The 25,495-nt window shown below is 40.0% G+C and overlaps 1 protein-coding gene across 1 annotated transcript in view; it reads right to left on the bottom strand.

Annotated features, from left to right (window-relative positions):
* Positions 1-777: 777 nt before the first annotated feature.
* The window catches only part of MICU2 (mitochondrial calcium uptake 2), a 68,017-nt gene continuing 43,299 nt past the window's right edge, over positions 778-25,495 (bottom strand). Inside the window, exons 5-12 of the mRNA XM_081860559.1 lie at positions 24,699-24,746; positions 18,285-18,367; positions 13,409-13,474; positions 10,856-10,953; positions 4,370-4,541; positions 3,824-3,932; positions 3,089-3,246; positions 778-1,600 (exon numbers count right to left, since the gene is read on the bottom strand). Of these exons, the coding sequence (XP_081716685.1) occupies positions 1,496-1,600; positions 3,089-3,246; positions 3,824-3,932; positions 4,370-4,541; positions 10,856-10,953; positions 13,409-13,474; positions 18,285-18,367; positions 24,699-24,746 (839 nt within the window). The 3' untranslated portion in view covers positions 778-1,495. The remainder of the gene's footprint in view (positions 1,601-3,088; positions 3,247-3,823; positions 3,933-4,369; positions 4,542-10,855; positions 10,954-13,408; positions 13,475-18,284; positions 18,368-24,698; positions 24,747-25,495) is intronic.

Below are 25,495 nucleotides of genomic sequence, written 5' to 3' on the forward strand. Positions count from 1 at the left end.
GCTGGGAATGATGGAGCTACTGCTTGGGTCCAAGGGTCTCAGAAGAACCGCTGGGGCAGGGGCTGTCATCTCTCTTTTCTTCACTTTCGCTCTGGCCCAGTGCTCAGCAGAGAACAGTGGCTGCAGCTGCTGCCGTCTTTACTGCACCAGAATGCCTTGCCCTTCTGGATCAATGAAGATGCTGGCGGCTCCTTCACCCAGCACTTCTTCTTTTTGTATATATATGCTTTATTGGTTTTTAAAACTGTGTAACAGAAGTAATCAACAGAAACAGCACTTCTCTGCTCAGTGGCGGGCTCAGTGCTGCTCTCTATCACCACCCACCATCAGGCCACACTACCAGGGAAGGCAGCAGGAGGGATGGGGAAGCTGTGATCAGCCGGGTGCTCAAAGCAGCGAATGAAGTGGCTATAGCCATCCCCACCTTCATTTCCAGGCGAGGGGGAGAGACCATGGTGGTGGGGGTTAGAGAGATCCTTGCCTCAAACATGGCAACAGCCCTGTCCCCAGCAGATTGAATTTGGCTCAGAGGCTGCTGGTGTCTAAATTACAGATTGGCATTGCACAGCTTCTCATTTGTATTCAAGTTAACTTCCCTCCCATTTCTATTTATACTAAAGTTAGAGGTCTAGTTAAGTCCCCCTCCCAATTTCAATCTCTTTTCTCCTGAAACAATCAAGACGCTCATTGCTCTGCAAAGCTGAACCACTACGGTCATAGCAAGCCCACAGAGAAAAGGTAATTGCCAAGCTCAGCATCAAGGATGGCCAAAAGCTATTTCATTTATATCTACCAAAAGACACTTTATTTTCCACCCATTTCTTGACTACATGCAACTTTTTGTCTATACAAATTCACACCATTTACAATCTTCCAGTTTATGTAAACATGTTCCTATTTCCAGGCTGGAGTGAGAGATGCAAAGCATACTGCAAACAGAACAGTCAAAAATATATTTGTATAAATTAGAAGAAAAATATACAGGAATATACAAAGTTTCAGTCTGGTAATTGTTCAGAACTAGTGAAATCTGTGAGGCAGCTGAGGATTGTAGTTTTAAAATGATTGTTGCTTTATAAAATTCATTCTGGAGTTGTAGGTTTCAGGCTTTTCTTCTTTCTGGTCACAGGATATCCTTTTAGGTCTTTCAGCCCTGTTAACAGGATGCGCTTTTCTTATGAAACATATGCAAAATGAGAAATTTCTACTAAATTCCAGGCAGACTGATCAATTCAGGGATTTTGATAGTATCCATTTTTTAGAACTTCAGTACTACTGGAAATTAAAACACCTTATGAAATCTGGAAATTGTAATAGTCCCCCATCAATGGTGATTATACTGATAAATACTGTAGAATTATAATGAGAAAATAAATTTGTTCAACACTCAATTGTATAAAGATATTCTATTCTATCAAATATAGCCATTATGTAAACAAACATACACCAAAAGCAAACCCAGACATTTATAGTTGTAAAATGATGTTCTTTTTTTCTAGAAGGGACTTTTCCCAGTTTGTTTCCAGACTTCTTTTGCTCCTTTAATGCTCTCCCTTTTCACACATTTCCAGTAACCTGGAACTCCTTGCTGTTGAGGCACCTGTTTTTGTTTTTAATAAAAAAAAAACATTAATTACCACACTGCATTTAAGTTTCATTTTTTTTTAGCTGGCTATACCCGATAGAGGGGCAAGGCAATGGCTTCGATGAAACCCAATGACATTTGGTCCTTCCCCACCAAGAGCTGTCTCTGGAGTGGCCATTCCAGCCAGTCATTATGAGCAGCTAGGAACAAGAGTACTTCATCTGCTTATTTTTGTGTTCCTCCCCTATCCCCTTTTTCATTTGCATCACACTTTGAGTACACTCACAGAAGCAGTATATAAAGGACAGCAAATAAACAGACGATTGAATATGATGAATTAAGTTATTTAGACTTGCCCCATTAACCTTGATCCATTATGGCCATTAGAAACCTGGCTGCTAACTTCCATGGAGTTGGGGATAAAATCCCTAACACAATTATTAAAGGACAGTAGCCAGCTAACTCATCCTATCAGTGTAAATATTTGCACTTGTACAATGAAACTTTCTCTCATCCCCTGTTCTGGGGATAGTCTGTCCTTTTTATCTTGCATTTTTATGTTGTGAACTGCCCTGAGATCTACAGATGAAGGGCAGTATAGTCATACCTCAGATAATCTCCCTCGGATAATCTTCAGGTTGAGCGCTTTCGGGTTGTGCTCCCTGGAAGTAACGGGATGCGTTACCTCCGGGTTTCCCCACTCGCGCATGTGCAGACGGTCAAAATGACATTACGCACATGCGTGGAAGCGGCGAATCGCGACCCACGCAGATGTGGGTTGCGCTTGCTTCTGGATGCGAACGGGGCTCTGGAATGGATCCTGTTCGTATCCAGAGGTACCACTGTGTATACAAATTTAACAACAACAACAACTTAGTTATTCTGCATCAAGTGTTATGCTGGGTATATTTCAATCTGGTTATCAGTTCACTTGATAGGTTTTCACTGTATGTGTGGGTTTAAATTTTAGGGTCTAAGAGAGAGACCTCTCTGAAGCCAGGAAAAAGTTCTCCTCACAAAGCAGATGGGCATATTTTGGTCTTCTCCTGTGGGGTCTGTCACACCTTATTGTTGAGCCATCTGGGTGTTACTAATCTAAGCTTTTGGCTTGCTAGAGTCTCTGGCATGGAGCACTTTCTCACTCTGCTTGTGCTAGCAGTGAATGATAGTGGTTAATCTGGTAGATGTGTGTTATATGTTGGTATGGAGATCGATGGTTTGTGCCTCCCTTTATCGACTGGATGTTCAGTGAAGTCTAATGAGCATACATCAGAAGCAAACAACTTAATAGGCTAGCTAACTGTTCCATAAAAAGTTCATCTTAATAAGAAAACTCTTTGTTTTTAATTCCACCTTAAAAGCAGTAGCCCTGTAAAATTTCGACAATTACCTACTTTCACAAACTGCTCCCACTAGGATTATATGGTCTATATGCTGGCACCTTGACTGATTAAAAACAGTTACTCCATTAAACATTCTATTTTAGGAATAAGGCTTCATTACCCTTAAGCCTCGATGCATCCTGTTTTTTAGGACTCCAAGGAATTCTGCATGGCTGAGGCAATTGTCTCCATCCAAATCAAAGATCTTGAAGACGGTGTCCAAAACATTTTCAGAGAGTTCCTGTCCTGTAACAGCTTTCACAGCTCTCTTGAACTCGGCTAATAAAAGCACAACATGCCATACATTACCATTAAAACGTAAAATAACTAGGGAGATTATAGATCAGTTTACGGAACTGAATAGTGGAAAGATCTATAAATTTAACAAATAAACTATTCCTTCTGAGTGCAAAAACGTAATTTGAATTGTGTGATGAAATAAACTATCAAAACATTGCATGCTAAGTCCTTAATATTAATTTTTCAGCTTCTTAATGGGATCTAATCACTACTTCTTGTCTTGAAGAATGGAAGAAGACAGCAAGCTGCCATCTTTCAGTTCCAAGTGCAGGCAGCAGTCATGGCTGGTGATCAGCTGTAGCGTCTCCCAGCTGACAAAGGAGGAGTAAATGCCAGGGGAAATTCCTACTGCCGCTTCTCCCAACCACCAGTAAATAGTGATCCGTAATCTTCAACTGGTTGTCCAAAACAAGTAGCAAGGAACTGAGAGGAACTCAGAATCCTTTTATAAAAGGAGAAAACACCACATGACACAGGTTTATAGCACACATTTTCAGAAGTCACTTGCAAAGTGTATTTTCTTGCTTAACATTCTGATGTGCAAAATTATCCTTACCTCGTTTAACAGGGCGGCTGGCTACCGTGAACATTTTCAAGGCAATTGAAAAATCTTCTAGGCGGTTTGTAAACTGGCAGAAAGTCTTAAATTCCTCCAAACTGATACTCTGAAATACCAAATAGACCTACTTAATTTATTTTTAGGTGAGTGATTCAAAACTAAGCATTTTCTTAAGGCATTTAATATTATTATAAAGTTGTGGTGTAATGGATAGAGTGCTGGACTAAGACTTGGGAGACCAGGGATCGAGACTCTACATAGCCATGAAGCTCACTGGGTGACCTTGGGCCAGTCACTGTCTCTAAACCTAGCCTACATCCCAGGGTTTTTGCGAGGATAAAATGGGGAGACTGAGAAGCATCAACACCATTGAACTCCTTGGAGAAACATATAACTGTAATAAAAATGAAGAAGTAAAGATGGTAAAGATTGGAACAACAAAACAAGTAAAAATGAATGCCTTTGCTATACTTTACATTTAGGAAGAATGGTATTCAATTACACCAGAAAAAAGCCATTTGGGTTTAGAAACTCCATACGCACCTCTCCTGCTTGGATTCTTTCCTTCACATTTTGCCAGTAAATTTCATTGTTCTCTTGCTCAGTAAAATACAGCAACCACTCTACAAAATCCTCTTTTGTCATGAAGGCTAGACCTTTGGAAAATTGGATGAATTCCATCTCTTGCACCTCTGTTTGTAAATCCTGCATAAATCTAACAAACAATAGTTGCAACTTAATTCCTTTCATAAGCAGAGAATACGAAACATTTCTTATAGTAAAGATAATGCTTTCACATTTATAAGGAACTCAAACACTGCACATAAGCAAGATCGCCTTGAGGTTCACTGTTTTCTCTCACAGCTATTATGCAGTGAAAATGTCTCACCTTAATTTTCCAAAAACTAATCAGATAGAAAACACAACACACAAATTGTTGGCTTCCAGGTCTCAATAGCAGGAACTTCCATAACTCAGTAAGATGAGATGATTTAAATTGCTCATTGTGAGATAAAGATATACTTTCAGTACATAATGTAGTTTCAACCTTTCCAATTTTGTAATGTTGTCTTTCAGCAGTTCTACCAGTAGGGAGCACTCTGAATCTATGTACGTTTATGAATGTTGTAGCAGCAAGCTGTGTGCTGCAACAAAATTGCTGCTACACATATGCATAACTCTTACCTGAGTGGGAAAGGATATTTAAACATGGAAGTGGCATAAAACTTGTAGCAGCCAACTAGACAGTAAATGGAACAACAAAAAGACTCACATAGCTTTAAAATTGAGAGTATTTGAGGAAAGCTATAAACAAACAGAATAGGGGAACGAAAGGTGCTCCAATAGTCTTTAAAAGGAATAATGATTGATTAGGCACAAATAACAGTTAACAATTATTACCCAAGTGCTCTGCCTCAGAAATCCTTTATTTTGATATAAAGTAGTTCACAAGTATTTGAGAACGTTACAAAAAATAACTTTATGTAACAGTAAATAATAATAATAATCATCATCATCATCATTATCTATACCCCGCCCATCTGGTTCAGTTTCCCCAGCCACTCTGGGCAGCTCCCAACAGAATTAATGATGATGATGACAATAATAATAATAATAATAATAATAATAATAATAATAATAATAAAGCAATAAAACATCAGACATTAAAAACTTTTCTAAACAGTGCTGCCTTCAGATGTCTTCTAAAAGTCAGATAGTTGTTTTTTTCCTTGACAACTGAAGGGATCCAAATATTCATTGGGTGGGGGAAATCTTATTTATTTCTCTATGATACTAAGGTGGGGCAGGAGAAGAGAAGGAAGACCTTATCTGTAGGAAAACTGATCAAAATCTTTGCCTTTCCTCGTCCCCATAAATAAAGAGAAAATAAGAATAATGTCACCTAAAATATGTCACTTTTGTCACTGGAATTAAAACTCTGCCAGTTGTAAGTGGCTAACTATTTTTGCAAGTTTGCTGCTAGATCTTTGAACATATTTTTAAGATCCACAGCAGGGGTGGGGAATCTCTTGCCCATGCACCAACTTGCAGAGGCATCAAAGGGGCTTCTTGTAACCACCAATCAGCTGACTGGCAGTTACAGTGACTTCTTTGGGGTTTCAGTCACTTGATGTCACAATGACATCAGGTGATTGACAGGTGGGTGGTCCCACCCACTGGTTAAAGTTGGCCTGCATGGGGTGATGGAGATTAGGGTCTGGTCTGCCTGAAGATGCAACCGCCCATAGTCTAGAAGGATAAGGGTAGGAGATGACTTTTGCCGAAATCCCCTTCCCTCTGTACCCCCTTGAAAATATTGCTCTGGCGTGTGGGAGAGACAATCTGGAGTACCATATGAGCAGAGCAGAGGGTTTGGGAGATCAGCCAAAAATGTTGTGTCATCCCTGAGATCCTCTGCTCAACCCCAGTACCCTTTGAGAAAAGAAGGAGCCAACCCATCTGGAGAGGATTAGTCAGGATACAAACCAATGATTTCAACAGGGTCAAAGTTCAAATAACTGAGCCTGGATCCAATCTAGTGCTTCTAACTCCACTTCCAAAAAGAGTCACACCTGAAAACTACACCCCACCCCAAAAGACACACATTGTTGAAAGCCAAAGTTTACAAAAGTTTGGGACAATTTTTTAAAATAAAAAATACACATTTTAAATCACCAAGACAATTATCAGCTACAGAATATGGTTTGCTTGGCAGTATCTGAAGCCTTTCAAGTGCGTGTGTTGATTCTTCCATCAGGAATTTGGAACCAACTTACTTTAATTCCTACTTAAAGCAACAATAAGGGAGATATTTATTGGGTGAGCTGAGGGAAGGAAAGGAGAATGTAAACCTGGAAAGAATCCCCTAGGGAAAATAATATACAAACAGACCCTAACTAAGAGACTATGAAAAGATAAATTAGAGCTGGATTTTCACTAAATCATCATTTTAATAAAGTTAGCACAGACAGTGGGAACAGGTATATTGAATAGAATGAATACAATGTCTTCCCTCATATGAACACTGCAGTACATAACATTTTTAGGTAGCCCAAAACCTTCCTTTGGGGGATTTGTACCAATTAGGAGCAAGGCCTTTTTGGTCATGGCACCTTGTCTATGGAATACTATCTCCCATGAAGCCTATAAGGCCAGCTTTCAGCTAATGGCCTTTAGCTGGGTTTGGGGTGGTGATGATTTCTTTTGTTTTTCCATGCTATCTTCTCTGTCAATATAATAAATTACATTCTACTTTATTTGCTTTTTTGATGGTTTAGAAGTCTGGATTTAACCAGTCCACTGTTGTAAGCTGCCTGGCAGGCTTACGGAACGGAAAGACGTGTTCTAAAAAATTATTTTAAAGCCCCAGCTACTTTTCTGGCACGCCTCTGCTGCAGCTGTTGCGGAAGTGCAGAAAACAGCTAATTCATAAAGAAAGTTTTCAAATCCTTTTGTACTGTTTGAATAATACTAACAAGGAGGAAGCCAAAATCTGCACAGAAGTGCAGTATTTAAAAATAAGTATTCAGAGACTTCAGAGGAGAATGTCCGTTGCGCTAGTTAATTCTAACCAAAAGCTGGAACAATAACTCTAGAAGGTTCAAAACAGTATCAATAATCTCTTATCAATTCAGCTAGGCCTGGCCCTGAACTCAGCAAGCAAATGTACTAAGGTCCCACTATGAAGACTCTAACCAACTTGAAGCTAGTTTGACAGATAGTATATACCACTGGTGTGCAGATGTTAAGCATGCAGATCAAGCTATTTGCTACTGTAAATGGTTAAAAAGGAAAACAGAAACAGTATGGAGAGCAAGGGAGGGGGAACCACACTCAATACACAGAAGCAACTTGCCATGTGGCTTAGTTTAAAAAGTGGATTCTGAAGGGAGGAAACAAAGCACACCAGCCTTGAGCTAAGTGTTGCAAAGCAACAACCAATCACTCTGGGAAGTGAGAGAATAAATAATAAAAGTTTTGTTCCTGCTTTTTTCTTTGGGGGGGGGAATAACTCACCTACTAATCACAGGTAAACACCATTAAGCTTTATGAATGAACCCCCGCCCCAATTTTAAGGAACGTAAATTACACAGGTAACTATATCTGAAGTAGCCTAATCAAATGTAATCACTCCTGCTTTCTCTAGCTACTCTGCTGATCAATGGAAAGCCTTTCTAACAAGAACTTGGAAAATGATAAAAGCATTTACCATCATTTCCCCCCTGCCTTTGACAATGATCTATGTCTGTACAGCTCATCAGTCATCTCTTGTAAAAACATCATGGCACTTTGATCAGAAAGCCAACAATGGCTTCCCATGTGAGGTAGAAATGTTGTGAAAAGCCATCAGATAGAAATCACATTTCCCCCCGAACAATAGAAACACAGAAATGATGTGCTTGAGTTACTTGCAAATAAAATAATGTGAAAAGTGATATCTCCACTGCGCTTTTTTTTTTTTTTTAAGACGCTGATCCTTTCATTCACCTTCCTATGCATTAAAACAAACTTTACTGTCAGGTCACAATGCAGATGGAGTGGGTCTATATGGATAGTGATAAGGAAACGCATTCCAAGTGCATGAAAAATAAATGCCATTGCTGAAAAATTACCTGTATTAAACCTGACACTTACCCAACAGCTTTAAGAGCAAGATGTGGGAGTCCAATTTTGATTACAGGCTTCTATCTGTGTGGTAGGCAAAGGTCTTAAACCTACATTTGCTGAATGTAGTAGGTACACAGTATTATCAGTGTTATGCCTCATTGGGTCAATGCAGGATTTTATCTAATTACCTGAGACATTCCAGTTCGCACTATAAATGCAAACAAGCTTTTACGGGTGCACTCTGGCCTTTGCTTTGTTAACAACCCCTACTGTAGAGAAAAGGGAGCAGAGGGAGTGCTAACTCAACAGAATTCTCAATATCTTTAAGAACTTCAAAGGCTTGTTTATTTGAAGGTTGGTGTGCACCTGAAATCAGTGGGAGGAAACGTTTTGCACAGCATTTGAAACACCTCTCCATTCTTGGTTTGGCTGAGAGGAGACAAATTGCAGAAAACCATGCTGGTCTGTTGGGGAGGGGGGCAGAAACCAAACGTTAGCTGGAGGGTAATACAGTGGTACCTTGGGTTACATACGCTTCAGGTTACAGACCCAGAAATAATACCTCGTGTTAAGAACTTTGTTTCAGGATGAGAACAGAAATCACGCGGCGGCGGCGCGGCAGCAGTGGGAGGCCCCATTAGCTAAAGTGGTGCTTCAGGTTAAGAACAGTTTCAGGTTAAGAACAGACCTCCAGAACGAATTAAGTTCGTAACCAGAGGTACCACTGTAATCGTTTGCTATATGACTTTATCATTCTCTCAGATCCTTGTGGAGGAATTGTGGCCCACTCTTCTTTATGATGTTGCTTCAGTTCATTGTGTGTGTATTCCCAGATTCTCCTGTGCAATTTTTAGTTGAACTCCTGAGCCAATATAGGTAGAAATACCTCCCAAGCTGTGTTTTCCAAGAGAGGAGTGATTTATAGAAGAACTCCTATGAATGACAACTAATATGTGAAGTGGCCTTGAGGGAGTTTCTTAAATAGAGTTAAAGTAGACAGACTTGATTTGCAGATGATTCTGCAAATAAAAGGATTGAGTTGAGTTAGCATACAAGTTTAAGTAACTAGGATATTTTTACTTAAACATCAGCCTAGACTTTCAATGGATGCAAAGTTTTAATGTGCTTTTAAACATCGCTTTAAAAGGCTTTCTAATATTAGTAATGCCAGTGGTAGCTAAGGGTTGATTAAGATTGGATTTCATGCAGTCTAGGTTTAATATTTAGTTGGCTTTCCATGTTTCCAAAACCTATTACATTTCAGTACTGGCTTTCTACACAAAGAATACACCAAGCAGTGTGCAACACAAATTACAAGTATTGGAAGCAGTTTGTTACACGGTGATATTCTGCATAAAAGACTAACAAGTATAAAAGGAGTCAAAGACTTCATCAATAGCTAAACATCAATGGTCTCACTAAACATTTAGGGCGATATCCAACGATGGTGTCTTACTTGCTCAACCGATTTCTGGTTACACAAATATTTCCCCTTCCTCCCCCATGCAGCCTGTTGTACACTCCCAAGATCTGCTATGAAAGACTGGGAGACCCTGCAGAGTAGATGTGGGAGGAGCATGCAGAGCTCTGGGAACAAAGTAAAATCCTGTCACATGTGATGTTGACTCTCACCCTCAGAAACAAGATTAGGCCAAGCAGGCTGCTCTGGGAAGAGCAACCCAAGGTTTTATAGCCACAGAGGTGATATTTCTCACCTGAGGTGCCTCTGCTGCAAAAAAAACCCCCAAACACTTTATAGAGGGTAATGAAATTCATTATGCATTAGTCTACAATTACGCATTTCTGAACGAATAACTGTAGAACAAAAAATATGGTTCACCCAGTTTCTCTATCCTAACAATGGAGAGATTGGGCAAACTGCATTTTTTTGTTCTATGATACATTTAGGTGTCATCAACCTTTACAAAGTGGTGTTTTTTTTTGCAGTAGAGATAAGCAGTATGCAGTCTGTCAAGGGATATTGTGACCTCAGCATGAGCCACACAAAACTGCAGCATGCATGGTGGTAATCCCCATGGAATCCTGGGGACTGTGGTTTGTTGGGGGGTTTACTCCATGGTGTCACAGCTACAAGTGTGGTCATAACCTCCTGGCAAATGTGGGTGAAGGCATACACATGTTGTTGTTGTTGTTGTTGTTGTTGTTTTCAATTTATACCCTGTCCTTCTTCCCAAAGGAGTCCAGAGACCCAATGGGATGTGGACAAGATGTCTGACGCAATTCCCATGGTGTGCTACTAAATATAAAAAGTTATTTGGGATCTCTTTGAGTTAAAATACTAAGACAAGCCAAAATAGTGAATTGTAGTATCTGATAGACAGATTGATCTGAAAAACTCACAACACAGAGCAAACCAAGATGACAACCGAAGCGTTAATTACTATCATTTTTCAGTGCTACCTGTGAAATTCACAGTAATGAAGCTTCTTTTTTCCTCCTCTTCCAAAGAAGTGGACCAGTAACATGGTATTAATATCAGGGTCTTCTGATTCTGGCTCCTGAAAAAATGCACATCAGTACTTTGTCAGAATACCTCTTGTGTTAAAGCTCTACATTGGCTCAAGATCTACATTTCCCATTAATGGTTAAATAATTCTACAAATGCTCTATATTTGAATTTTTCCTTATGGAAAAAAGGCCTGTAGAAAACAAATAAAGTATTTAACATAGCTCAGCTATTCCATCCCTTTGAAAGGCTAAAGCCACAGACACAAAATACAATATTTTTAGATTATGTGTTTCTTTCACCACTTAGCCTAAGTCTCATTTCTTTGAACACAACAACACACTAAGCAACGTGGAGTCTATGGGGATTTCAATGTAATGTTCTTGTGACATCTAAATAGCCGGTGTGTATTTTACTCTGCTGAAGAGGCAAGATGAAAGACAGCCATCTATTCATAAGATTAAATACTAATGGTTATTTGGCTTTCAGTATAATCAACTAGTTGCATTAGTTCAGTGTATTTCATGCTTTCTGCACACATGACAACACATTTTATAGTTCAGGTAGCACTCTTCATTTGTTCCATGACACTTTTCACTAAATGAAGTAACATGAGCCATCCCTAAGCCACCCAAAAATTGTTCAGTATGTGTGCTGTATTTTACAGTATTTTTAAAAATAAAAACTAAATAGAAATACTGCACATTTTTAAATACCAACAAAAACTTACATACTTATGCAAACCTAACAAATAATGTAACTTCATAAATCATTAATTATAGAATACTGCCACTATGTTTTTTACATTAACATAGTACTTGAAAGAAAAAAAGAAGATACACAACAAGATAATCCGAACTAGAAAGAAAACAATCTTTTGCAGGGGATATAGGAAACTAAACTTCCTAAGATTAAAAAACAATATAGCAAACCGAAATATATAGCACCTGATTTTCAGGTGATAAATGTTGACCAATTAGTAGTGTAGAAATTCTCCCAAATATCAGTATTTGAGGAAAACTGAATGCTTAATTATTATCATAGATATTTTCAAACTGATATTTCAATAGTAGGTCCGATGGCTGACTTCTAAAGTTGCATGAGTGCCAGTTGAGCAATGGTCCTTCCTTCCTTCCCACCCCCACTGCATGCTCCTCAAATCTGCTCCAGTGTCCCCCAACCCCCCAGAGCAGGGGTGCCAATCTGAATATAATATGGGGAGGGGCAGGTAAGCCCCACTCCATGTCATCAATCACAAGTCGTGGTGCCACGCACACCATCTGAATGCCAATGTTCATCAAGTTTGGGGAGTTCCTGGCCCCCTCAAATATATTGGGGGTGCTGAAGAGACCTTGGCTCCTAGGATTTGGCTCCTATGCCCTGCAGCAGTTTTTGTGGGCACATGGGGGGGGGCAGCAAGGAGAGGAGGGAAAGGTCCCATTGCATGAGCAGACGTTCATTCCGCTCATGAACAGACAGCACTGGATACAAACCATTGCCTCAAGCCAAATGAATCAAATTCTTTTACCTGTTCCACTTCTCATTTGTATTGTAAAAGAAGTGTGGACAATAAATGATTGTTATTCATTGTTATTTCAAATTCCATTGCTTTCTTTCACTCAGGTTTTATGCATAAGAAAAATATGACTTGAAAGTCTTCTAGCCATCAAACATTAGCCCCATTCCATTTAACTTTTAATTTTATTTCTTTTAGACCAGACTTTGTTATGTAGTATTCTTAGGATAGCTTCCAACATGACATATAAAACAGCATATTATACAGAGTAAAATAACAACAGTTAAGACCATTTATTTTTAAAATTTAATACTAGATGTTTCTATCAATAGGTCTTGCATTTCTTCCATAAATCAAATTGTCCTAAGCTATGAGTAAAGCTTAGATCATGATGTCCAAGACTATTAATGATTTTAAAAAACAAATCTTTCCTTTGGAATTTAATTTAAATTCTCAAAAAATAGTCAATTAAACTGAGCTTCTCCTCTATAGTCTTAAGATTTTTATTTGTCCATATAAGGCCAAGCAAAGTATTTATTTGTATTCTGATTTTGAAATATATGGCAGAGATGGTCTTGGATGTGGGGTTGAAGAGTAGAATAAGCTTTTTGACTCTAGTTAGTATTTTAATGTTTAGTACTTTATTGGCAGGGTCTGAAAGATTAATTTTAACTTGGGAAGTAGGGGTACCAAACTGACCTGGAAGTGCATTTATTGTTCTTTGATCAAGTCAGCTAAGTATAATACTAAAAGTCTCCCTTTAGACGTGACTACATATTAAATAAAAGAATTCTTTTTCAATTGGAATTATTTTACTAAGAACATGCAAAAAGCAAGGTCAACTGATCAGATGCTTTCATTTAATGAAGCATCAGAGCTGACATGGATGCAATCAGCTACAAGCTGTGAAAGGAATAATGTTTAAAAGATAACAGTGCCTTAGTGCCAGAACAACCTGCTAGAAAGAAAATCACACTCTCTGAAGACCTACCTGAGATAGTGTTTCATCTCCTAAAGCTGTTTTAAGCTCATCTTGTGTCCCAATTATTTTCTGCAGCTAAAACAAAAGTGATATATATTTCCATTTACTATCTTCTTTTTCATACCAAAGCATTTTTAACAGATAGCTTCTTTCTCAGTGCTATTTACCATACACAAACTGTAAAATTCTCTGCACAGGTACCCTGAGTGAAAAGCCTTTATACACATTCGTCACATGTGATGGAGCTTTCACATTTATCCAGTGCTTTTCATTAAGGAATCTGGTAACACGTGAAATGAATGATCCACACACAATTTTCAAGCATTAAAGATCACACTCATCATTTCTTTTTCTTTTTCTTTTAGATTTTCTTGGTTTACAAACGTACATGCCTTGTCTCTTTTTTTAGGTTGTACAGTTTTTCTTACAAATCAGTTACATTTGTTGTGAGACATTAGTGCTGAGTAAAGTACAGTGGTATCTCTGGTTGCAGACGGGATCCGTTCCAAAGATCCGGCCGGATCCAAAGGTTTTCGCAACCAGAGGACCGTTTCTGCACATGCGCACATGGCAAAACCCAGTCAAATACTTCCAGGTTAGCCACTTTCACATTACGAAGTTTACGTAATCAGAGGGTTAAATAAATGGAGGTACTACTGTATACGGTTGAGGAAGAAGAGGAGAGAGAGAGGAGGGGAGGGGTGGGGTAGTGAGACATATTCTTTTATATAGTGTACATGTGGGGTTTTGTGTCAGCATCAACTGGGTAGGTTCTCTTTCTATTCATTTATTACATTTCCTTGGTAGTGAGAGGTATTGGGGGCAAGGTGTGGTTGGTTTTCTGTGGTTGTCTGCAGTGGGGTTTGTTTGCATTTGGGGGGGGTGCTTGTTGGGTCAGGTAAGCAAGATTTATTCATATGCTGTCGGTGGACTCTTGTCATTGTCTTGTCGGGCTGTGTATGTGATAAAGGGGATCCATACTGGGGTAAAGGCATCCTCTTCTATTTGTCCCCATGTCAGTTTCGGTTTATTGGTTAGCTTTTCTAGTAAGGCCATTTCCCATACAATTTGATACCACTGGTCCATGTTTACTACTGACAGGTCTCTCCATTGTCTGGCTATGAGGCTTCTGGCTGCTGAGAGTAGGTGGGTTATAAGCTCTGTATGATGTGAGTGGTCATAACGATCTTGAAAGATGCTCAGTAGGACCAGTTCTGGGGTGAGTTCTAATACCTGTTTAATTATTTTGCATATCTCTTGTAGGACTGGTGTCCAGAAGGGTTGGATTTTAGGGCATTCCTCCTACATGTGGAGGTACAGTGGTGCCTCGCAAGACGAAATTAATTCGTTCCGCGAGTTGCTTCGTCTTGCGATTTTTTCGTCTTGCGGAGCGCGGATTCCCCAGGTATTAACGGCTTTAAGAAAAAGGAAGCAAACCCGCAAGACGTTTTCGTCTTGTGAAGCAAGCCCATAGGGAAATTCGTCTTGCGAAGCACCTCGAAAAACGGAAAACCCTTTCGTCTAGCGAGTTTTTCATCTTGCGAGGCATTCGTTTTGCGGGGCACCACTGTATGTGCCTGTGGAAGTGCAGCCTCTCCAACATCTTAGTGAGGTTCCTGGGTGTATCAGCACCAGTTTCCATGGCGTTAAGTACCACCTGTAGGTGAGTTTCAGAGTAAGTTCCTTTCTTTTTGGCTGATATGGACTTAAAGGGAGGTTTAGACCACATTCTAATCCATTGGGTAGGGTTAATTTCATAGCCTATGTTGGGCTCCCATTGTTCTTTAATTGCGTCAAGGGGGGTTGTGGGATTTTGGAGCAGTATTTTGTATATTGTGGATACCATCCCTTTGCCATGTCCCTCTGCTGTCAGAAGGTTTTTGAAGGTGGTCAAGGGCCTAGTGGCTGCTGATTTTACTGCTGGATTGTTTAAGAAGGCATGTAGTTGATGGTGTGTTAGCCAAGGTATTTGGGTGTCCCATAGTTTGTCTTGTATTTCTTGTATTGGTATGGGTTTGTTGTTTTTGTAGAAGTCTTTTAGACAGTGTAGGCCTATGGCTTGCTAGGTTTTAATCTGGCGGTTTTGTGCTGCGTGTTGAAATAGTGGGTGATAGGCCAGGAGAGTTAGTGGGGATGGGAATGGGGATAGTTTGCCTACTTTTCCCCAACCTGTTCAGTGTTGTGGGCATTTTCTTTAGTTTGTTTTGGAGAAATGGGTATGCCGTAGTGGGGATAAACACACTCATCATTTCTGATACAAGCTTTCTGGCTGAATAACCACAAGCAGGTTGCATGAATGGAATCCTCCACAGCAACCAATCTTTCTCCTCCCTTCTGTCCAATTTTGGGTATTTCGTATGTCCTACTCCCATTTCAAATGCCCACAGAATTGGCCATGCTGTTCAGGAGGGCCTCCAACTATCAGGAAAAGGCTTTTCAAGGGAAATGCTGGGAGAGATTGGGAGGGGAAGGACTGACATCTGACTGCTAAGTTTTCAGAAATCATGAAATATGAACAGAAATACATAAAAATGGGACCAAAGCAGAGTAAGAACACATATGCCTTTGGAGGCCATTTTAAAGAAGTAATTCCTTCTAACACGGAAGTCAAGTTTTTAAATGGGCATAATACTTGGGCTATTAGTCTCTGGTCCAAACCTTGCTTCAGCCACGAGTTTGCGAAGCTTTGTTCTCTCCATCTCACCCTTCGCACTTGAAAGGTGCTATAATAATACTGACATAATCTACAAGGCTCAATGGCAGCTCATATGCTTTGCTCATGCAGAATGTTCCAAGTCTAGAAGAAGAAGAGTTTGGATTTGATATCCCGCTTTATCACTACCCGAAGGAATCTCAAAGCGGCTAACAATCTCCTTTCCCTTCCTCCCCCACAACAAACACTCTGTGAGGTGAGTGGGGCTGAGAGACTTCAAAGAAGTGTGACTGGCCCAAGGTCACCCAGCAGCTGCATGTGGAGGAGCAGAGACGCGAACCCAGTTCCCCAGATTACGAGACTACCGCTCTTAACCACTACACCGCACTGGCACTTCTAGCTAAGGGTTCTCAGGCAGCAAAGCAGGGAAGGGCCTGGAGACCTCTGACTGCAGCTGCCATTCGGAGTAAGAACTGTGCTAGGCGAACCAATTGTTTGACTCTATATAAGACAGTTTCATAAGGTGCATTAAGACTGCATGTGAAATACTTACATGCTCACAAAGCACTAGTTTTGTTTTGCTTATGCATTTTTTTAAATGATCCAAGTATGACCTGACAATTTCGTGTCATACCATTCTTTAACAAGTTCAGATCCAAAAATAAGGTCTCCAGCAAATAAAGAAATCCATTTGCAGCTTACTATAAATCTCTAGCAAGTCATTCAGCAGACTCCTGGCAGCAACCTCTCTTTGGGAAACATTTGTAATTACATGTACTCACAAATCTCTTCAGAGGCTGGGTTTCTAGCAAGAGATTTAGCACAGCACACTGCAAAGCTCACCTACCTTCCAAAGATGTTAGCACCAGTCCTCAAATGGACAGCAAAAATAAAAAAAAACAAGGGACTTATTATTTATGGTTACAGCACGGATAGAGATAGAAAGCAGAGGATTTAGAGTTGCTTAGGAGAGGTGCTTTTAAAAGTATGTTTATCACTGGGAGACAAGCAGCGCATAACTTTCCCTTCGAATAATGTGATGCTCCCAAAGCCTGCTGCTTTATCATCCTTAGCCTTCATCTCCGATTCCTCATGCCAACACCAGGTGATCGTTTTGGCAGGTTAGGATTGAAATGGCACTATTTCCCCTAAATAGTTTGCACCTGGCCCTGTCCAGTCATTAGTTGATGAGCACTGAAACCCAACACTGAACACAGCGACCCTTTTCCTAGCAGTGCATGCAGCAAGACCACCCATCTGTGGTCTGTTTGTTCAGGCAAGGCAAGCTGGGGGGGGGGAATAGGGCATTATTTCCTCTATTTATCCCAACCTTTAATACTGTTGAAAGATGACGAAACAAGGGAATGGGGGACATGTGACAGAAATGTGCCAACGCACTAGCAGCTGCCATTTACAGCTATGGCAAAAGCGCTAGTAAGGTGAGGCAAGGAGTCATGGCTATACAAGGATTTTCCTTCCAAGTCATCCATAATCTGCCCTACCTTCATTTGAACCTGGTAGGGTGGGAGGGCACCATTTTCTTCTGCTGCCAGGAAGCCTGTTAGGTCCCCTAAGGGTTAATTCCATCCCAGTGGTTGCATTTCTTTTTGGCACTGAAACTGAAGTAGCTCCATCCCCTCTCCAGATGGTCTCAACAGCAAAACACATTATCTTCTATTCAAATTAAAAAGGCTTGCACATTTGACTTTGACCTCAAGTGTGCACTTCATAGTATTCATAATAAAAAGGCTAAATATACCTTCTCTTTCCATTTCTACAATGGAAGCCTCTCTCTAGAGATGGATTTTCTGCAGTTTTGCTTGTATGGGTAGATATAGATCCGTCTATTCCACATATATAAATAATCGTAATTTTAAAATTAAATAAACTCTTAACCCTAGCTATTGACACCAAAGCACTGTTCTTGATCAACCATGTTAGTTAAGGAACAACAGGTTCGCTATAAGTTCATTGCCACCTGTATCCAAATGTAAAAATAGGAAATCTGGTTTTAAAAAAAATGTTCTCGGTTTAACTCAGAACTTCAATGAAAAAGGGTTGCAAAAGGTTTTAATTTCCTCAGTTGTTCAAGTGAAGACATGATCTCTTGTGTACAAAGCAGATGAGGAAGGAATAATCTTGATCAACTGCACTTTTCATTTGTAAGTTATATGGTAATTCCATAAATTAAAAAAGGGTTGGGTTTTTTTGGGGAAATATTGTCATTCATACCTTAAAAAATTCCTTTTTCTCTAAATGTTCATTCCCGTCTGCATCCAGCATTTTAAAAGCAATATGAAATCCAGTCTGTGGTTCTGCAATGAATCATAGCATACAGATTTATTCAGAAATATTTTACATGTAAGATCATGCTTCCCTGCTCCTCCAGTTCCTCACAAATGGGCAGATGCTTCCAGTTTCATATGAAGGCAGAGGATCCATAGTTAACTATATAAGCATGTGCGAAGGTGTTCTGAAGCTAGTGGAGTGGCACTGTGTACTTAAAAAGGAAAAGTTGACCAATTCAATCTCTGCTATTGTGGAAGTGCATTGGCTCCTTGGTTGGTTGGTTATACTTATATGCTGCTTTTCCACAATGAGCTGTGCCCAAAGCGGCTCACAACAAACATTCAAAGCATCAAAACAGAGAACACTGGAAATACAAATATAAAGAATACAGAGCATGTCAACAGATTCAAAATGACAAAAATCAACAATTTAGCAAACGCAGAAAAAATTCAATATATATATATATAAAAACAATTTAGGCTGAAGTACATAAATACTAAAACCAAAGTTAACTGATGGAGTTTCTGGTAGTGGTCTTGTTGCACTCCAAGAAGTCTGGCTTAAAAACAGTTTATAGGGGAGGTGCATGGTGGGTGATGTCCTAATTAGGCAAACCAGCATGTTGCAAATTAAAAAGTGGAGCTTCAATCCATGGTTTGAAAAATCAGAAATGGGATGTCTAAACTGAGGCAATGTCACAGCAGCAGTAACTAGAGAAACAAGACTTGGAAAGATCTAAAAGGATCTATATTGACTCCCAGTACATTTCTGAGCTCAATTCAAAGTGTTTGGCTAACCTTGAAAGCCCTAAAAAACCACAGCCCTGTATACCTAAATTGATCCTAAATAGGTGCTATAGCTTTCTTGCATACTATTCAAGTGCCTGATAAAGTGTTTGGAATGTTTGTGAGGGATCCTGTCTCTTTTAGGAAGTTTGATTAGATGACTTTCAAATCCCCAGAATTTTGAGCAGGTAACGATCGTTCATGAATGATCAATATATATTTCAAACAGCACTGTCACAGTGTGCTAACCTTGAAGGAGGAATCTATTTGAGAGACAGTTGATTTCTTCCTAGTGGAATGCTTCGTTCTAAACATTTTACTAAGTATTCTTTGAGTCAGTAATAATGTGAATGTAGCCTATAATGTCACTGGAGAATAAAAGCAGAATGATTTATTCCAAAGTGATGCATACCATCTGTTGCAACAGGCTGATAAGAAGGTAGCCCTGCGTAATACATAGGAGCTAAAGCTGCTCATACGGCTCATAAGATGACACTCTTATCTGATATGATGCAACCCCAATGGTATGTATTTATAAAATAACTGAGGTTCAAAGAAAAGCTCAATGCACTTGCTTTTAATTACACAGACAATAACTCTAACATGTGAGTTTCAGACACTCACAATGACTATTGGTGGAAGTTACCTTTGGATGCTATCTACGGAAAGTACCTCCGGCTTCCTCAAAATACTAAAACGGGTCTTTTTGCAATATACAGTAGATTAAGGTTACCAGACGTCCCCGTTCCTGGGGACAGTCCCCGGATTTATAAATCAGTCCCCATACAAAATCCACTGAAGTTGAAAAGTGTCCCCGGATTCAGTGAAAAAAATCTGGTAACCTTACAGTAGATGTAAATGCAGGGCCAGACTAACCTTTCCACAAAATTATTCAGCTATGAGGTCCAGTGGCTAAGCATTTCCTTCAGAGTAGGGAACGTGTTAATCCTCCTCTACTGGGAAATGAAGCAGGGCCTCAAATTTGGCCCTTCCTAGTAAATTCTTGCTTGTTCTAGTGGATGTAGGGCAGTCTGCCTTTTGGGGATACACCTCTTCCTGAGAGCAGACAGGATCCTCATACTAATGGCATCCAACCACAACAAGGACCTACTACAGTGCAGGAACCTTTCCATTTCCCAATGACTGCAAAAAATATAAAAAAGAAAAGCTAGCTATTGACTGGAACAGCTTACTTAACTCCGAAAAGGAAAGGAATAGTATCAACTGGGTGGTGCTGGGGAGAGTCCAAAGGAGTCTTCCCAAAATCCTGTTCACTGTAACTGTGTTGGGCATGCAAGATTGCCTTTTAACCACTATGAAAACAGAAACAGCAAGTTCAAAAGTGAGGCCCAAAGCCTCACTTAACGCTGAGGTGATTCTGTGGGATGTGGATATAAAAAGCAGAGCACGGCAGCTGCTTTGAATAATCTAGTAGCTTCTAATAAACTAGGGTTTCATAAATATGCTTGAGAGCTATGAAGCACCAAGAATGAATTGAAATGGGAAACCTGTTAGATGAAGATGGAGATACTAGCACCTGCTGACATTTTCTTTCAAAATGATGGATATGATAACTTAACACAATAGGAGCAATGGATTTTCCACCACAGACAGAGGCTCCTTTGTGTTTGACATTCAATCAATTTGAAATACCAAGGAAATAATATCATTCAGTCCTTTGAAAAAGGGTGGGAAAGAGTTTGCTTTGATGCCCCTTGGTTTCCACTTCTTCAACGCAGCAACGTTTGAGACCCCATAGCACAAGTTCCAACAGCACTCAATACACGTTGGTGCTAAATGGCAAATGATGGCTGCTTTATTCCTAAATCGCTACATGGGAAAACTGGTGCTGCAACAGGAGTGTTTCTATCTGGCAAATATAAATGCACATTAAGAAGGTGCAACTTTTGTGGACTTCCTTGGTCAATGATGTCCATGCAAAACACCCCACACAATTAAATTTGCCTTAGGTAATAATTTCTGTCTAGCCGATTACATTCTTTTTTGAAATATTATATCTTCACTGATGCACCTTTTTACCCCGTCTCTTGACACCTGGGATAAATATTTTCAGAACTCACCCTGTTTTTTGTGATTTTGTGTTTTTTGTAATTGCAAGTTTTAAAAACTATTTTTAACATAATATTTTAAATTATTGTAACCCAGGGTCTTCCTGGCCTTGAAAGAGATGGAAAGAAGGCACTCTGCCTCTCACAAGGTCAGGGAGTTCTTCTAAAGGGAGTGGGAAAGAGGCAGAGAGGTACCATGCAAGTCAAAGAACTGCTCCCGGTGTCAACCCTGGAAAAATCACAAGAGCGAGGGCGACGACACCGAACCTCGTGTTCTTTGTTTGAAGAATCTGTGCCCTGCTCATCAGCCAAGAATGCTCCCAAACCAGTTTATGTATGATCAATAAAAGCAAGTCAGTTCCTGCTCAGAGAAATACAATCCACATGACAAAAAAGGGGGGAAAGAGAGAGAAAGGAAGAAAGATAATCTGAGCACTAGCTCTGAAAGTTAAACAGTAGTTCTTATAATGACCAGCAGGAATGGAAGCAGTTCAGGGAGAGAAGGAACCCGATTGGGACTGCCCTTTCAGCAGAGTCAACGGAATGGCCCTGCTCTCCCTCTGCTGCAGCCTGATTGTTCAGCTGCATAACCTGTGAAAACTGGCATCATTTTCAAAGCTGTTTTAAACTACCCATTGTCTATTTAGTCATAACCATTTCCATAACTGCTCATTTTGAAACAAGAGATGTGTATTCACAAAAATATTACTCAAAATCTATCAGGAAAAGGCACTTTACTGGAGAAAGCAAGACATTCTTTTTAGATGGTAGAAAACTAAGTTTGCAAGGAACCATCCCTGCCTTCTTTTAGAAGTCTTCTGAAAACTGTATTGTTTAGATAGTCTTCTGCAATATGAATTTCTCCTGTTAACCAACCAGCATTTATTGATGCTTTAAATGTTCTTTTTATAGACGCTTTCTCTGATCGTATTACAACTTTGTATGTTGTATACTGCTTCAATATATTTTTATGAAAATCTGGATTGCAAGTACTTTAATAAATAAATAAATAAATAAATAAACAAATTACTGCAGTTTTTGGGAAAAGAGATTTATAAAGGCTTAGTGTGATATGACAGAGAGGTGGATCTGCACTCCTTTCTTAATACAAGATATGGAAGGTCAGTACTATTAAGGAAAAAGGGAATATATTTCATATATGTATCGGCTTTATAGTGACACTTTACAAAGACCCTTGTAAAACATGTTTATGTGGTTGCATAATTCTCCCTCATTTTGATTTGGCCACTTAGTGATTCGCCAGAATCTCAGCTTTCATTTTACAAAAGCCAACAAAAACAAAATCTTTAGATTTTATAGCTGTTCAGTAACCTTCAAAACATGACTCAAGAGTAATTAAAACTGCAAACTCGGAGTCTCAGCCAACCTAAAAATAATAGCCCTAAGGAGCGTCTACCTACCAATATTTCATGTCAGAAGAGCTTTAGACAGCTCTTCTGTTTCATAGTCCAAATTATCTGACTAACGGCCACACATTCACAAACAGGACTGGATATGCTGCAAAACCATGAAGACTGGTGTGCAACTATCTCCATGGTTCTTCCCAGTAATGTGTAACACTTCCACTCATGTGGTTGTACAAGATGGGGTTCGTCAACCTGGGAAGCCCATCTAGGAGAAGATAAACTCTGATCCTAAACCTCCTCTGCCTTGTGGGCCTTCCGGGAACTCCTGCAGCCAGGCTGGTGCCAAATGTATTGCTCTGCTTTCCAGTGAGGCGGGGGGGGGGGGACACTTCTCATCTGGGCAGCGCAGGACCCCCATACACACTGCCCACGGTTGCACCCTGGTGTTGCTACTCAATATCCTTCAATTGCTGTATTTCATTTTGTAGTACAAGGCTAGGTAGTAAAGCGATATGGGTGAATATCAAAATCAGTAAGCGCACAGACTGTTCTGGAATTCATCTGTTTACCTTACCCGAATGAATAGTGAGCAAAATGGTAAGACAAATAGTATTAGTTAACATTAAAGGTGAAACATAAAATTAAAGCAGGAAGGAGGACACATTGTCATTAAAAACAAGATACCTGCTCTAGAGATCCTAGAACATTTGTGATACAATTCCAATGGTCCTCGGGTATGCATTATATGATACATATATTCCTTCGAATAGCAAACTTTGGTGGCTGCACGCATTTGAATTTGGAAATGAAACACAGCCAGCTGAATATAAGTTAGACAGTGATTTCTGCATACCTTTATGTCATGGGAACTCCTTGGGTGCACAGAAGTTTGCGAATTAAAAGAAAAAGCATGACAGTACAACTCAAAAAAAGTTCCTGAGACCTAGGGATTGATGGGGGCACAGAAATGAGAAAATTCAGACCAACTCATCTCATGGTTTGGAAACTCAACTTTTGAGTTCATGCCAAAGACAGGAAATTCTGTCTTTGCAGTTACCTAGCAGAACACCATTTCCTGTGGCAGATCATGGAGGCTCTGCATAGACATGGGACTTTAGTTTGCACAACTTGCGTGGATTGTGTTAAAAAAAACTGTTCGGTTTGGACATACCCACACAATTCCCAAATGCTCTCTCAACCAGTATCATCTCCAAACAGGCAAAACAATCAAATAAAAAAGCAGGCAAGACATCCCTACCCCAAACAAACAGGTGCAAAACCCAAGCAAAATGTGCACCCTAAAAAAATTGCAGGAAAATAGACACACATGCCCCGTTGTTGCCCAAGTTTCAAGTTTACCAGGCAGCAACACAGTCCCTTTTCCTTTCCTTTGGAGTTCCAGGGAATGGCAGGAAGCCAAGGCACAGGTGTCCAGTTGCCCCACCCTCCTCCTTTCCTCTAGGCCCATGTGAGCCTAGAGGCATTCTGGGGAAAGGGAGAGAAGAGGGTGCGGTGGATGGATGCTGGCGCAGCTCAAAATGCAGGCCTGATGTACGAAGTGAGCACTATGGTTCCCAAGCTCCTTCTACCTTGCTACTCCCATTGACCTGTGAGCTTCAAACCCTTTCCTTTTCCCTTACCGTTTCCTAGAGTTTCAACCTCGGTGCTGTTTGTATCTCAGTGCCAGGCATGTGGGGTGAGGGAGGATCTCCCCCTCTTTCTCCCCCCCTGCTGCCACCACCAGAGCTATAGCAGCTGCAAGATAAACAGGTGGGTGGAAGAAGGAGCTTGGGAGAATGGTAGGTAAATGGGTGCCTAACAGAAGTACACAGCCCTGTCATATATCTAGAGTTAAATCAGATCCTGTTGAAACACCCACCCTGCCCCACATTTCCCTGGAATAAGGCAAGCCATTTCCCAGTATGCGTGGAAATTGTTTAGTCTGTTCCAAGCTGTTCCAATTTCAGAAGAATGGAGGGGGAAGGTTGTTTCACTCATCGCTATTCTTGCAAGTAATTTATTGACTGAACTTTGAAGTTGGATTTTTATGTTATAAGAAAATTCACTAGTGACATGGAAGCTAGTAATAGTGATTCTTTCATACTACAATGTACAGCTAACTAGCAAACTACTTACTTGTGAGTATTGTCAGCAAAAAGAGGTACTCTGTGTAGGAGATCAATCCTGAAACAAAACAGTAAAATGTGAAAATTACGGAATACAGAATCAGGATACTAATGTGGCTTGCATAATCAACCACTTTTGTAAAGATTATTCCATTCAACTCTGCGTAACAAATAAAGGAGGTAGTTGCTATTATTTATCAGTCAAGTCAGATGTTTCTGTTCCCCTTTCTAGTGCTCTGGCAGTGAACTTCTTATTCTACAATCCCCTGTCATGTTGATGTCTCATTAAGAGACTTGGGTTTATTTGGCATTAATAAAAGGTCTGCACTAAATCTTTGGATTTTCACAGAAAATATTCTGTGTTTATACGAAGGATGAATAAATTAAGTGTGCTTTGTCATATTTAGTACCTGGGAGGAGAGCTACTCTAACGTTACACTGAAGGATCAAAGTATTTTATCCCTTGGCAGTCTTGGAAAAGCGAAGACCAGATTTTCTCTAAGTCTCAAGGGGAATATGGCAACACAAAGCTGCCAAGCTGCTAGATTGCACTGATAGGGCTGCTGGGCCCAGAGCCAAGAAGAGGCTTCACTTAAAAAAAAGAAAGAAAAAAGGTCTGAACACGTCCTTTCTGCAAGGTGAAAGTGTTTCCCCCCTTCCTTTTTTAAAGGAAAATTCCACCACCTCCCTTTGAAAGGCCGACTTAAACGAACAGCCTGAACAAACACAAAGATGCGACAGTGTCAAAATAGCAACATGCCAGCTAAAGATAGAGAAGTATATAAAGAACTATGGTTTCAACAAAAG

This window comes from Podarcis erhardii, assembly GCF_964252035.2.
Source record: "Podarcis erhardii genome assembly, chromosome: 4".
In the NCBI taxonomy this organism is placed as follows: domain Eukaryota; kingdom Metazoa; phylum Chordata; class Lepidosauria; order Squamata; family Lacertidae; genus Podarcis; species Podarcis erhardii.